Here is a 15,611-nt window from a genome sequence, read left to right on the forward strand (position 1 = left end):
TTGATGCTTTTTTGAGCCGTCCTACTATATATTTTTTACCCAGGGTATCTGGGCTAAGCTCAAGAACTTGTTTCCAGCTAGGCCCTGCTCATAGAACACATTTCATCGTAGTGGTTCAATGCCTTGTTCAAGGGCACTTCAGCGGTGGTAATTTTAACGTGTCGGACCGCTGATTCGAACTGGCGACCTTCCGGTATCAAGACCGCTCCGCTATCCGTTCGGCCACCGCTGCCACAAACAACAGCTCCAGACTTCCCTCTCCAGAGCATCGTAATCATTGTTTGTTCAGTAACAGTGTTCATGATTCCAGTAACCTTTTGAAAAATACAGGAAAGAAAACAACAGAAAATACATTTTCAGATCGGGATATCCCATTTCATCCAATCAGAGCTCATATACAGCCCATTTCATCCAATCAGCTCATACAGCCCATTTCATCCAATCAGAGCTCATATACAGCCCATTTCATCAAATCAGCTCATACAGCCCATTTCATCCAATCAGAGCTCATATACAGCCCATTTCATCCAATCAGAGCTCATATTCAGCCCATTTCATCCAATCAGAGCCCATTTCATCCAATCAGAGCTCATTCAGCCCATTTCTCCAATCAGAGCCCATTTCATCCAATCAGAGCTCATACAGCCCATTTCATCCAATCAGAGCTCATATAGGACAGGATAAACAAGTGAACGTGGAAGCTGTATGACACAAAACGAGGAGCGGATCACGTGCATGTGGAACTGGAGCGCGCTGATAAATGGCTTCTCTCTCTTCTCTCTCCGAGAAGTGGCGTCCAGTCTGCTCCATGTGTTGTTTTTGGCAGCACATTTATATTTAAGTTTTATTCATAGTCTCTCGAATAGTTTTAATTTAGTTTTAGTCACATTTTAGTCACCTGGAATGTTTGTGTCCAATTTTAGTCGACTAAATATAATATTTTAATCGACTAAATCTACAGTTGATCTAGTCGACTAAAATGTATTTTGTCGGGCCTTGATGCCGTCGTAATGACACTTTTTACACTTGCTGAAAATAGCCAATCTACAAGCTCACAACGTGTCGCAGCGCGACGCGTTGTGAGCTTGTAGATCTGCTACAAGCTCAGATTTTTACGGGGGCCAGTTTCGAATTGCAGCCGTCCGTAGGTGCCCTTTGAGAGCGGTTTTGAAGGAGTCAAGGGATTCGCATGTCTTAATGACTGTTGGTAGGGCGTTCCACATTTTGGTGGCATAGGAGCGAAAATAATTTAGTCCCTTGTTTGTGCCGAATCTGGGTTGTACATGGTTCGTTGCACTCCCTCTGGTGTTGTGGGTGTGGACTTCGTTAACATTAAGGAAGTATCTAGACAGGTACATGGGTATCTTGGTGGAGTATCGAATCTTGTGGACCAGACCCATTGCAAGATGCTGTACTCTGTCGTTGACCCTAAGCCATTCCAGTCTGTCAAAGTGGGCAGGGGTGAGGTGGTGCTAACTAGGTGCAACTCCCATTGACAGCCCATTCATCCAAACAGAAAAGTCAGATTTGATTGCATTAAACGATATTAAAGGGGAATTTCTCCCTAACCCTCTTTTTTTACAAAAGTAAGTTGATAATTATGTATATTGGCAAAAAAATATATAAAAAATAAAATAAAGATATAGGGGAGCTGGGGCTGGGGCTGGAGCTGGAGCTGCTCCTGGAGGGGTCTAACATCAGCTCACATAGACCAGGAAGAGTGCAGTGTCAACAATGCATGGAGTGTTGCTGTCACATCATCTAGAACAGATGTAAACAAAAAACAACTGCGTGATTGAATAGGAGTTCTAGCGTTAGACCCCTCCAGCAGCAGCTTCATCTCCAGCTGCAGCTTCAGCTCCCCTATATCTTTATTTATTTTTTAATATTTATTTTTGCTCAATATACATAATTATCAACTTACTTTTGTAAAAAAAAGTGTTAGGGAGAAATTCCCCTTTAAAGGACGTTAAACTCACCTTCTTGGCACTCAATTTGACACTCACTTTATGCTTTTAGAACTATTAAGTCCAGTCTGCTCATTAGACCTACAAAATCCAGTTTGCGTTTAGGCTAGTGACACAAGATACATCCTACCTGTGTTCACGCTAGTGACACAAGCTACATGCTACCTGCGATGTACGCTAGTGACACAAGCTACATGCTACCTGCGTTGATGCTAGTGACACAAGCTACATGCTACCTGCGTTGACGCTAGTGACACAAGCTACATGCTACCTGCGATGTACGCTAGTGACACAAGCTACATGCTACCTGCGTTGATGCTAGTGACACAAGCTACATGCTACCTGCGTTGACGCTAGTGACACAAGCTACATGCTACCTGCGTTGATGCTAGTGACACAAGCTACATGCTACCTGCGTTGACGCTAGTGACACAAGCTACATGCTACCTGCGATGTACGCTAGTGACACAAGCTACATGCTACCTGCGTTGATGCTAGTGACACAAGCTACATGCTACCTGCGTTCGCGCTAGCAGCAATACAAGCTACTGGGGGGTCATACGTTAGTCCGACATACCAATAGTCCAACATACGTGGCTGGTTAAGACTCACCCGTGGCTCCGAAATCCGTTACGGGTTATTAACACGTTGAATCCGTATGGCGAGTATACCTGTCCAAGACCTACCTGACGTTGGGTACAGATGACGAGCAGGCTGGCCTCAAGGCGTTTGATATCACTAGAGCATTGCACGGTTGCCAGGGCCCCGATGTTGTTTTCTCAATAGCCATTAGCTTCTGTTTTAGGCCGCGCCTTTGCAGACCTTTTTCTCGGAAACTAATGCGCTGTCCGTGGTGTTTAACAGATCGGCAAAGTTTGGAGGTCTTCTCTGATTATCCGGTGAGCGCGATGTGAACATTGGCGTTTTCTAGAGCAAGGATTGGCCTTATTTTAGCTCGGTAGCAGTAACGCTAATACTTTAGCATTCAAGATGGAAGCCAAAACCGGACGCGAGTCATAGTGGAATAGCCTGAAAACACCCGGCACCCAAGCACCACCACTTTTGTCCACCAGGCGGCACTCAATGTGTTAAGACACATGCACGGCAGATTAAGACTCACCTGTGGCTTCCGCGTGCCGCATGCGGTTAGGGTTAGGTCAGGGAGGGTTTGGGGTAGGGTGTCGAACTATTGCATTTCGGATTGTCGGACTCTACGTTGGACTAAAGATATGCACCCAAGCTGCTGCATTCTTGCTAGCAGTGACACAAGCTACCTGCTAGCTGCGTTCACGCACTGTATTTATTCTTCTGAACTGTCATTTTTACTCTCATTTTTCTCTGTCTTCTGTTTAGTTTTACTATGTTGCGTTGCGTTGCGTTGCGCTGTGTTGCGTTGCGTTGCGTTGCGTTGCGCTGTGTTGCCTCCTGTGTCCATCACTCTCCTCTTCCATGTCTTAATTGTTTCCGTCCTCTTCCAGATGTTTCCATCCTGAGATGGCGCATCCGTCAGCAAACCCACGTCTGGACTGTCTTCGCGTAGCTGCCTTCACCATCCAGCGCTAGCCAACAGGCTAGCCAGCGGCTAGTAGTGCCAGCTAGCTAACAGACTAGTAGTGCCAACTAGCCAACAGGCTAGTGGTGCCAGCTATCTAACAGGCTAGTGGTGCCAGCTAGCCAACTGGCTAGTGGTGCCAACTAGCCAACAGGCTAGTGGTGCAAGCCAGCCAACTGGCTAGCCCCGGCTAGCCAAGAACTTGTCCATCCAATTGCTAGCCTGTTAGCTAGTCCCCCTAGCTGCTGTGACCTCCACCATGTCCGAGGGGCTTCTGCAGGTCAGTGGTGGACAAAGCATATATAGCCTACTAGTGTTGTGGTACTCAAGTCCGGACTCGGTCTGGAGTCCACATTTTCATTACTCGGTCTCGTCTTGCACATAATCTGACCTCATTAATTAACTGCCAGCTATTTTTTTGGTTGCTTTTTCTCACCTTTTACGGTCTGAGACATAGAGTGAGTAGAAAATAGGTTGGAAAAGGGTGAAGTGGTCCCTTAATAAATGTATAACTTAAAAAATAAGTTCAACAAATAGTGAAAATGTGTTTTATATTAAGTCGAGTAGTGAAGTGAGTGTACTGTACTGTGTTGTAGGCCTTTATTAAATAGTGAAGTGAGTGTTCTGTGTGGTTTGCAGGTGGAGATCCCAGACTTTGGGAGCAGTGTTCTGGGCAGCCTGAACCAGCAGCGTCTGTTGGGACACTACTGTGATGCCTCCATCCTGGTGCAGGGCCAGGCCTTCAAGGTAACCCACACTGTCATCCACATACACCTCCATCCTTCAAAGTAACCCACACTATCATATCATCCACATACACCTCCATCCTTCAAGGTAACCCACACTATCATATCATCCACATACACCTCCATCCTTCAAGGATTCTGGTGCAGGGCCAGGCCTTCAAGGTAACCCACACTATCCTATTATACAGCACATAATCATCCACATAAAACCCATTTTCTAAAACGGTTAGTCCATATAGAGGGTATGCGCATGCATAAAGTGAATGGCAGATCGAGTGACAAAGTTAATTTAATGTTGTTTGAAGTCATTTAATTCATTCAAATAGGACTTTACTGTTTGGATGTATGGGCTGTTAAGTCCAGAAAGTTTTTTTTGCCACTCAGTAGTCATTCCTGCAAAAACGTCCAGGTATGATGATGTCACGCGCATACCCTCTATACTTGATTCTGATTGGCTGGTTTCTGATTAGACCACGTAGTAAATCTCACGATAATCCACACCTTAAATCACTTTTTTTATATCATTCCCAGGTGCGTTAGAGCTCTGTAGCTGAACTGGGGAAGGAAAGCACTTGATTGCCTTACAAACCTTGGCCGTGCAGGCCAAAGCCAGTGTTTCAGCCAGAGCGTCTAAGCCAGTGTTTCAGCCAGAGCGTCTAAAGCCAGTGTTTCAGCCAGAGCGTCTAAAGCCAGTGTTTCAGCCAGAGCGTCTAAAGCCAGTGTTTCAGCCAGAGCGTCTAAAGCCAGTGTTTCAGCCAGAGCGTCTAAAGCCAGTGTTTCAGCCAGAGCGTCTAAAGCCAGTGTTTCAGCCAGAGCGTCTAAAGCCAGTGTTTCAGCCAGAGCGTCTAAAGCCAGTGTTTCAGCCAGAGCGTCTAACGCCAGTGTTTCAGCCAGAGCGTCTAACGCCAGTGTTTCAGCCAGAGCGTCTAAAGCCAGTGTTTCAGCCAGAGCGTCTAAAGCCAGTGTTTCAGCCAGAGCGTCTAAACCAGTGTTTCAGGCAGAGCGTCTAAAGCCAGTGTTTCAGCCAGAGCGTCTAACGCCAGTGTTTCAGCCAGAGCGTCTAAAGCCAGTGTTTCAGCCAGAGCGTCTAAAGCCAGTGTTTCAGCCAGAGCGTCTAAAGCCAGTGTTTCAGCCAGAGCGTCTAAAGCCAGTGTTTCAGCCAGAGCGTCTAACGCCAGTGTTTCAGCCAGAGCGTCTAACGCCAGTGTTTCAGCCAGAGCGTCTAAAGCCAGTGTTTCAGCCAGAGCGTCTAAAGCCAGTGTTTCAGCCAGAGCGTCTAAACCAGTGTTTCAGGCAGAGCGTCTAAAGCCAGTGTTTCAGCCAGAGCGTCTAACGCCAGTGTTTCAGCCAGAGCGTCTAAAGCCAGTGTTTCAGCCAGAGCGTCTAAAGCCAGTGTTTCAGCCAGAGCGTCTAAAGCCAGTGTTTCAGCCATAGCGTCTAAAGCCAGTGTTTCAGCCAGAACGTCTAAAGCCAGTGTTTCAGCCAGAGCGTCTAAACCAGTGTTTCAGCCAGAGCGTCTAAAGCCAGTGTTTCAGCCAGAGCGTCTAACGCCAGTGTTTCAGCCAGAGCGTCCAAAGCCGGTGTTTCAGCCAGAGCGTCTAAACCAGTGTTTCAGCCAGAGCGTCTAAAGCCAGTGTTTCAGCCAGAGCGTCTAAAGCCAGTGTTTCAGCCAGAGCGTCTAAAGCCAGTGTTTCAGCCAGAGCGTCTAACGCCAGTGTTTCAGCCACAGCGTCTAACGCCAGTGTTTCAGCCAGAGCGTCTAAAGCCAGTGTTTCAGCCAGAGCGTCTAACGCCAGTGTTTCAGCCAGAGCGTCTAAACCAGTGTTTCAGCCAGAGCGTCTAACGCCAGTGTTTCAGCCAGAGCGTCTAACGCCAGTGTTTCAGCCAGAGCGTCTAAAGCCAGTGTTTCAGCCAGAGCGTCTAAAGCCAGTGTTTCAGCCAGAGCGTCTAAACCAGTGTTTCAGCCAGAGCGTCTAAACCAGTGTTTCAGCCAGAGCGTCTAAAGCCAGTGTTTCAGCCAGAGCGTCTAACGCCAGTGTTTCAGCCAGAGCGTCTAAAGCCAGTGTTTCAGCCAGAGCGTCTAAAGCCAGTGTTTCAGCCAGAGCGTCTAACGCCAGTGTTTCAGCCAGAGCGTCTAAAGCCAGTGTTTCAGCCAGAGCGTCTAACGCCAGTGTTTCAGCCAGAGCGTCTAAACCAGTGTTTCTGCCAGAGCGTCTAAAGCCAGTGTTTCAGCCAGAGCGTCTAAAGCCAGTGTTTCAGCCAGAGCGTCTAACGCCAGTGTTTCAGCCAGAGCGTCTAAAGCCAGTGTTTCAGCCAGAGCGTCTAAAGCCAGTGTTTCAGCCAGAGCGTCTAAAGCCAGTGTTTCAGCCAGAGCGTCTAAAGCCAGTGTTTCAGCCAGAGCGTCTAAAGCCAGTGTTTCAGCCAGAGCGTCTAACGCCAGTGTTTCAGCCAGAGCGTCTAACGCCAGTGTTTCAGCCAGAGCGTCTAAAGCCAGTGTTTCAGCCAGAGCGTCTAAAGCCAGTGTTTCAGCCAGAGCGTCTAAACCAGTGTTTCAGGCAGAGCGTCTAAAGCCAGTGTTTCAGCCAGAGCGTCTAACGCCAGTGTTTCAGCCAGAGCGTCTAAAGCCAGTGTTTCAGCCAGAGCGTCTAAAGCCAGTGTTTCAGCCAGAGCGTCTAAAGCCAGTGTTTCAGCCAGAGCGTCTAAAGCCAGTGTTTCAGCCAGAGCATCTAACGCCAGTGTTTCAGCCAGAGCGTCTAACGCCAGTGTTTCAGCCAGAGCGTCTAAAGCCAGTGTTTCAGCCAGAGCGTCTAAAGCCAGTGTTTCAGCCAGAGCGTCTAAACCAGTGTTTCAGGCAGAGCGTCTAAAGCCAGTGTTTCAGCCAGAGCGTCTAACGCCAGTGTTTCAGCCAGAGCGTCTAAAGCCAGTGTTTCAGCCAGAGCGTCTAAAGCCAGTGTTTCAGCCAGAGCGTCTAAAGCCAGTGTTTCAGCCATAGCGTCTAAAGCCAGTGTTTCAGCCAGAACGTCTAAAGCCAGTGTTTCAGCCAGAGCGTCTAAACCAGTGTTTCAGCCAGAGCGTCTAAAGCCAGTGTTTCAGCCAGAGCGTCTAACGCCAGTGTTTCAGCCAGAGCGTCCAAAGCCGGTGTTTCAGCCAGAGCGTCTAAACCAGTGTTTCAGCCAGAGCGTCTAAAGCCAGTGTTTCAGCCAGAGCGTCTAAAGCCAGTGTTTCAGCCAGAGCGTCTAAAGCCAGTGTTTCAGCCAGAGCGTCTAACGCCAGTGTTTCAGCCACAGCGTCTAACGCCAGTGTTTCAGCCAGAGCGTCTAAAGCCAGTGTTTCAGCCAGAGCGTCTAACGCCAGTGTTTCAGCCAGAGCGTCTAAACCAGTGTTTCAGCCAGAGCGTCTAACGCCAGTGTTTCAGCCAGAGCGTCTAACGCCAGTGTTTCAGCCAGAGCGTCTAAAGCCAGTGTTTCAGCCAGAGCGTCTAAAGCCAGTGTTTCAGCCAGAGCGTCTAAACCAGTGTTTCAGCCAGAGCGTCTAAACCAGTGTTTCAGCCAGAGCGTCTAAAGCCAGTGTTTCAGCCAGAGCGTCTAACGCCAGTGTTTCAGCCAGAGCGTCTAAAGCCAGTGTTTCAGCCAGAGCGTCTAAAGCCAGTGTTTCAGCCAGAGCGTCTAACGCCAGTGTTTCAGCCAGAGCGTCTAAAGCCAGTGTTTCAGCCAGAGCGTCTAACGCCAGTGTTTCAGCCAGAGCGTCTAAACCAGTGTTTCAGCCAGAGCGTCTAACGCCAGTGTTTCAGCCACAGCGTCTAACGCCAGTGTTTCAGCCAGAGCGTCTAAAGCCAGTGTTTCAGCCAGAGCGTCTAACGCCAGTGTTTCAGCCAGAGCGTCTAAACCAGTGTTTCAGCCAGAGCGTCTAACGCCAGTGTTTCAGCCAGAGCGTCTAAAGCCAGTGTTTCAGCCAGAGCGTCTAAAGCCAGTGTTTCAGCCAGAGCGTCTAAACCAGTGTTTCAGCCAGAGCGTCTAAACCAGTGTTTCAGCCAGAGCGTCTAAAGCCAGTGTTTCAGCCAGAGCGTCTAACGCCAGTGTTTCAGCCACAGCGTCTAACGCCAGTGTTTCAGCCAGAGCGTCTAAAGCCAGTGTTTCAGCCAGAGCGTCTAACGCCAGTGTTTCAGCCAGAGCGTCTAAAGCCAGTGTTTCAGCCAGAGCGTCTAAACCAGTGTTTCAGCCATAGCGTCTAACGCCAGTGTTTCAGCCAGAGCGTCTAAAGCCAGTGTTTCAGCCAGAGCGTCTAAACCAGTGTTTCAGCCAGAGCGTCTAAAGCCAGTGGATGTCTCTCGCCCTCAGGCCCATCGTGCGGTCCTGTTCAGTCTCTCTCTCTCTCTCTCTCTCTCTCTCTCTCTCTCTCTAATGGTCAGTGGATGTCTCTCGCCCTCAGGCCCATCGTGCGGTCCTGTTCAGTCTCTCTCTCTCTCTCTCTCTCTCTAATGGTCAGTGGATGTCTCTCGCCCTCAGGCCCATCGTGCGGTCCTGTTCAGTCTCTCTCTCTCTCTCTCTCTCTCTCTCTAATGGTCAGTGGATGTCTCTCGCCCTCAGGCCCATCGTGCGGTCCTGGCTGCCTCCTCGCTCTACTTCAGAGACCTGTTCAGCTCGGCCGCAGACTCCTCCTCTTCCTGCCAGGTAGGCCGCAGACTCCTCCTCTTCCTGCCAGGTAGGCCGCAGACTCCTCCTCTTCCTGCCAGGTAGGCGCGGTCAGGAACCAGTGTTGTTTTTGGCAGCAAATTTAGATCTTAGTTTTAGTCATAAAGAATACTACTATTTTAGTCTCTTGAATAGTTTTCACTTAGTTTTCGTCACATATTATTCACCTGGAATGTTTTAGTGTTAGTCTAGTTTTTGTCGACTAAATATCATAAGAGTTTAGGCCAACAAGGCCCAACAAAATACATTTTAGTCGACTAAATCAACTGTAGATTTAGTCAACTAAAATGTATTTTGTTGGGCCTTGATGCCGTCGTAATGGCTGATTTTACACTTGTAGAGCTTGTAGATCGGCTATTTTCAGCATGCAACCAAAAATGACTTATACTGGATCTCTTGTCCACTAGTCCCTCCCTAACATTTTAGTCTAGTTTTTATTTATTAGTCTTAGATTTAGTTTCCGTTTAGTTTTAGTCAGTGGACGAACAATTTTTAGTTTTAGCTTTAGTCGACGAAATCGACACTGCCTGAGAACATCATATTTTCAGATGGGGATCGGCGGCCATTTACAGATAATAATTCTGGGGGTCCGTGATGTGAAGGTTGAGCACCACTGACAGAAACATAGGGTTTTTCCAGAAAACTGTCATGAATTAGATTTGTAGAATCTGGTCCCCTTTTGGTGTTTTAAGCATTATGTTGTACTTTAACTATTTTTTTTAAAAACGCGCAAATCTTTGAATATATATTCTTTCACAGCGAACGTTTTTAACTCAAATCTTTGCTTCTGGGGGGGGGGGGGGGGGGGGTCACTGGAACGACATCATTTCAGATGGCGGTCGACGGGCCAGCCAATCACATATATTTTCAGGGGTCCTTGACATGAAAATGTTTGAGAACCACTGACACAGAAACATAGGTTTTTTCCAGAAAACTGTCATGAATTAGAAGACATTTTGTAGAATCTGCTCTCGGGTCTAAATGGGTTTTATGAAAGTTGAAACATCGGCGTACTTGTTCCTCCCGCCCACCAGGTGGCAGTGTTTGAGCTGCCGTCGTCGGTGACCCCGGCGTGTTTCCAGCAGATCCTGTCGTTCTGCTACACGGGTCGTCTGAGCATGGCGGCCAGCGAGCAGCTGGTCCTGATGTACACGGCGGGATACCTCCAGATCCAGAACATCGTGGAGCGAGGCATGGAGCTGATGATGATGAAGGCCTCCTCGTCTTCCTCCTCGCCGCTCTGCTGCGACTCCCAGGTGAGCCGAGGGACACGCGCGCCGCACACACACACACACACACACACACACACACACACACAGGACCTCGGAACGCCCCCATGTCGCTACCGGGTGCTAGGCGTTTATCCGACATATACCAAAAGTCCGACATTTGTGCTGCGGGTCCAAATCGCCCATGCTGCGGGTTACAAATCGCCCGTGATGCGGGATACAAATCGCCCGTGCTGCGGGTTACAAATCGCCCGTGCTGCGGTTACAAATCGCCTGTGCTGCTGGTTACAAATCGCCCGTGATGCGGGTTACAAATCACCCATGATGTGGGTTACAAATCGCCCGTGATGCGGGCCGTCGCTACCCGTCGCTATGCTACGCGTCGCTATGCTACCCGTCGCTATGCTACGCGTTGCTATACTACGCGTCGCTATGCTACGCGTCGCTATGCTACGTGTGGATTTTCTCTGTGTCTGTGAAGCCTTTTGAGCTGCAATGAAAACAGGCAAAAACAGTGAAAACAGTGACATCTGCTGGCAAATATGGGATGTGCTGCTGGCTCTTACATCACACCCAGAGCACTTGTTTGAGCCAGAAAAGCCCCAGAGCACAGAACATCTACTGAATGTTAAAAGTTCAGTTTTTTTGGGTTGTAATTGACCAAAAAACCTAAAAAGAATAAATAAGAAAAAGTACAAAATCTTTAAAAAATGTTCAATGTCACGATCCCTTTAAATCTCACTGTGTTTCCTGTCCAATCGCAGACGGCGTCGACAGACGAGCTGGGCGTGTACGAGCCTCGCCACACCGGAGGCTCCTCCCCCTCGGCGGCCTCGCATCGCCCCGCCCATCTAAGCCCCGCCCCCCTCAGTCCAGAGGAGCTGCTGCTCGCCGTGAGCCGCATCAAGCGGGAGAGGAACGACACGCCTCCTCCTCCCGACCACATGGGGGCAGCAGAGGGAGCCGAGGCCAGGTGAGAGCGTCCGTTTGGTCCACTAACGAAACGCTGTGACGAAAATGTTAACCTCGCTGTGGCCAATGTATTTGGCCGCCGACCCCATCTGAAAATATGTCGTTCCAGGTACCCCCCCCCCCCCCCCCCCACCCCCCCAGAAGCAAAGATTTGAGTTAAAAACGTTTGCTGTGAAAGAATAATATATATTCAAAGATGGAACCCCCTGTGACGCGTGTCACAGTGGAATTGCTTGTCATCACGTGCCACCCAAGCACCGCCACTTTCGTCCACCAGGTGGCACTCAATGTGTTAAGAAGTAGTGGTTGAAATGACTGTGATGCTGAAAAACCCCTTGCCTCACCTTCTTCTGTCGCTGTTCTGCTGCCCCCTGTAGGAGCGAGGCGGCGGTGCAGCGGGGCAGTGCCCTGTGCTACCTGGGGGGTCCGGGGGGCGTCGTCGGCGCGGTGCCCGGCCTGCAGTCCTACCTCCTGGCCAGCGGGGGAGCCGGTCGCTCCAGCCCGGGGGGCTCCTCGCTGCCCACGGACTCCCCCGCCTCGCACCCCCCCACGGAGGAGGAGATGGACGAGGACTACTACGGCAGCGCCGGCGTCGTTCCTGCCGGGATCTACGGCCAGATCTACGGTCACCACGGTAACGCGTACAGTAAGTCTACGGCAACGCGTACAGTAAGTCTACGGTAAAGCATACAGTAAGGGCCGATTCATACTCCTATTTTACCGCTGTTTCGGCGCTGTAGTGCCGAAATGATTTTGGCTCGTCAGAAATTTTCGAAGAGCCGACTTTAGGACGGTACCCGCCCCCCCGAACCTCAAATGACGTCACATTGTAGGCTCTACAGAGCCGAACCCACTTTTATTCGGCTCTAAAATAGGAGTATGAATCGCCCCTAAGTCTACGGTAATGCGTTCTTCATAGCCTGGATTTATCGGTGGTGAGGTGACCACCGAACTACAACATGACGTCACTGAGCCGCGGTGAAGAGCAAACCACCGCCCCAGCCCTTCTCTCTGTTTTTTACTCACCACCGCTCCACGTTATTACAGCTTCGGTGGTCACCTCACCACCGGAAATCCAGACTATGAATGAGCCTTAAGGGACGGGCAAAAAATTCGGCCACCGAAAATATTCGGCCGAAAATGGCTAAAGATGCATTTTCGGCCTATTCGGTTTCGGCTCAAATAGGCCGAAAAAATATCACCGAATAGTCAAAACTAGGGCCCGACCGATTCTACAGTCCATCCTGCACATATCACTCTCTCGGTCCTGCACCGCTGTACTGGAGAAGTATATCACGTTTTCGGTTCTGCACCGCTTATTGGAGAAGAATATCACTCTGTCGGGTGCGCAGTGCAACTACCCCACACACACACACACGACACACACACACACACACACACGACACACCTCGCGACACTACAGAGTGAGAGTGAGAGAGAGAGAGAGAGAGAGAGGGGGGGGGGGGGGGGGGAGAGAGGGAGAGCGCACGCGCTAACTCCTTACTCCTTGATTGTCTTACTAACCGTTGTTAAATCAAGCTAGCGCATATAGCGTCAAATCAACAGTAGTTCTGAGCTAGCCGGAATACATTCTACCGAGGATGAACAAATTGACACAGAGAACAGATATGCCTTTGCTCTTTAGTCCATGGCCAAGAGAGCAGTGTGGTTATTTTCACTTCCTTTTATGCAGATCACATGATCACGTGACCGGTATCAGGTCACGTGCTCTCAATAAAGGTATATAAATATACATACAATGATATATATATACAGGCAATTAATGATCATACATTCCAACACCCCCACTTGATCGTGAATTGGTACACATAGAAATAACAAAAAAAGAACCCTTGAAAGAGAAACAAAAAAAACCTTGGACTGTATGTTATTCTCCAAACATGAAACCCTCAAAATTCCTCAATTGACACAGCCTGGCTGGTTTTGTCATAACATCGGCAACCATTTGTTCAGTTGGACAATACTCGAGAATCACTTTACCATCATTGACAGTTGATCTTACAAAGTGGTATCTTATGTCAATATGTTTTGACCTCTGTCTCTGTACAGGATTTTTAGCTAACGCTATTGTACCTTGATTGTCCTCGTAAATCTTTGGCTGCATGTAATGAAATCCATCAATACATTGTAACAATTGAATCAAATACAAACACTCTTGTAGAGTTGCCGCTAAAGCCATGTACTCAGCTTCACAAGTTGAAAGTGCTACGGTGTATTGCTTTTTAGACCTCCATGAAATCAAAGGGCCCTCTGGGTTTAGGCTGACACAATAACCACTAGTGCTACGTCTGTCACTTGCACATCTTCTGCCCAGTTTGCATCACTATATGCTATCAAGCCTAGTTCCTCACATTTCCTATAGCATAAGGATTTTTCCCTGGTTCCCTTCAGATATCTCAGCACATGTTTCACTGTGATCCACTGCTCTTCTGTTGGTTTAGAAAAATATTGTGAAAGTTTTCCCACTACAAAACTCAGATCTGGCCTGGTACAAGTAGTCAAGTATATTAGACTACCCACAACGTCCCTGTATTTTCTCACATCCCCCAATGACTCACTGCTGTCAGTGTAGTTCAGTTTTGCAGTCCTGCATGTCAAATCTAGTCAATATTTTGTCAACATATTTCCTTTGTGACATAGTCACACAATGTTCACCTTGTTCAAAATCAATACCAATGCAATGTTTCAATTTGCCTAAGTCTTTCATTCTGAATTTTGCTGTAAGCATTTATTTGACAGCAATCATCACATTGTCATCACTTGCTGCAATTATTATATCATCGACCCAAAATAAAATGAATACCTTTTGATCATTAATTTCCCTTGTGTAAACACAATAATCAACTGGGTTCTGAATAAATTGATTTTTAGTTAAAAAATCATGCAACATCTTGTTCCAATTTCTCCCTGATTGTTTTAAACCATACAAAGATTTATTTAGTTTACACACCAGCATGTCCCCATTCTCAGATGTAACTTCATATCCCTCTGGTTGTCTCATGTAAATCTAAAAATCTATTGGTGCATGCAAATAGGCCGTTTTGACGTCCATTTGGTGTAAGATCATATTCTCTTGTGCTGACTTTTGCATCGATACCCTCACACTAGTCTGGTTTGCCGTTGGTGAAAAAGTCTCTTCATAATCCACACCTGGTTTTTGATTGAAACCTTTGGCTACATAACGTGCCTTGAATTGTTTAGATTCATCTGCATTTGTTTTTAAAGCATACACCCATCTACCCCCCACTACTTCTTTGCCTTCTGGCAGTTTAGTCAGGGTAAACGTGTCATTTTCCTTTAGTGATTCAATTTCCTCATCCATAGCTCTTGCCCATAACTTAGAGTCAGGTGATGCCATTGCCTGCTTTACTGTGTGTGGCACATCACAAATGACTCTATAACAATAATCAAAGGTTATGTCATCTAGGTCATCAGATTTTACTTGACACTCATAATCCTTTAAATACTGAGGTGGTTTCACTTTTCTTCTGGGATATGTTGCACTCTGGCCACTGTCACCTGCCTGAGCACTGACCAAATCATCCATCTCCCCTGCTTCTTGTTCCTGTATCTCACTGGTTTGGCCATCTTCACCTGCCTGAACATTTGCCAAATCACTCATTTCAACAACCACCTCTTGTTCTTGTGTCTCGTTAGTTTCCCTATCTTCAGGGAGGTGGTTTACAGTCCTTCCCCCACTGCAATCATCATCCCAATCTGTTTGGGTCTGAATTAGGGCATTCACTTCTAGTGATTTTTACTAGTTGACTAGTTGCCTGGTTTACTAGTCGACTAGTCGACTAGTCGTTTAACTACTTATTATGTAAAAATTAATAATTAATAATTAAAAAAAAAAAAAAACGTTGAAAACGGTGTGCGTGCATTGTGGAGCAGCACCCAGCCTAAGTTTTTCACAATGCATGTACTGTATGTGACAAACATCTTGAATTAAGACGCAGAGAGGAGTTCTAGGTAACAACAATGCCACTTGTATTTTTAATACTGCAACTTCAATGCTTTACAGCAACCCACACAATGTAGTATCATCAATATTTCAAACGAAAACAAAAAATGTTTAATAAGATAAGCCATTAACAGAGTCCTGCCGCTCACCAGGGCACATTTAGCGCAGCAGCCAGGTTGACATGACATGACAACGATACAAAGACACTCGCACGTGAGTACTGAGAACTCAACGTCTCAAACAACATTTCAGATGGCTCAAACAAACCCGGATCAATTTCAGCTGCTGCTACAATAATAACAACAAATTAAAACTGGACTCACCAAAAAGTTGTCTCACGGCCTCATGAAACAAAACAAACAATAAATCCACCTGTTGGTCTGTGACATCTGTCAAAAAGGCTAATCTACTCGCTGTCGCTATCACGGACACTGATGCCGTCCTCCTCTGTCTCCTCTTTAATTATTGT

General features: G+C 47.6%; 1 protein-coding gene across 1 annotated transcript in view; it reads left to right on the top strand.

The window, feature by feature from the left end:
- Window positions 1-3,778: 3,778 nt before the first annotated feature.
- The window catches only part of nacc2l (NACC family member 2-like), a gene marked incomplete at both ends in the record, with an annotated part of 28,608 nt that continues 16,775 nt past the window's right edge, over window positions 3,779-15,611 (top strand). Inside the window, 6 exons of the mRNA XM_079515934.1 lie at window positions 3,779-3,799; window positions 4,159-4,266; window positions 8,852-8,935; window positions 9,991-10,212; window positions 10,950-11,158; window positions 11,535-11,803. Coding sequence (XP_079372060.1) covers window positions 3,779-3,799; window positions 4,159-4,266; window positions 8,852-8,935; window positions 9,991-10,212; window positions 10,950-11,158; window positions 11,535-11,803 — 913 coding nt within the window. The remainder of the gene's footprint in view (window positions 3,800-4,158; window positions 4,267-8,851; window positions 8,936-9,990; window positions 10,213-10,949; window positions 11,159-11,534; window positions 11,804-15,611) is intronic.

The sequence above is a fragment of the Electrona antarctica genome, assembly GCF_951216825.1.
Source record: "Electrona antarctica genome assembly, chromosome: 12".
In the NCBI taxonomy this organism is placed as follows: domain Eukaryota; kingdom Metazoa; phylum Chordata; class Actinopteri; order Myctophiformes; family Myctophidae; genus Electrona; species Electrona antarctica.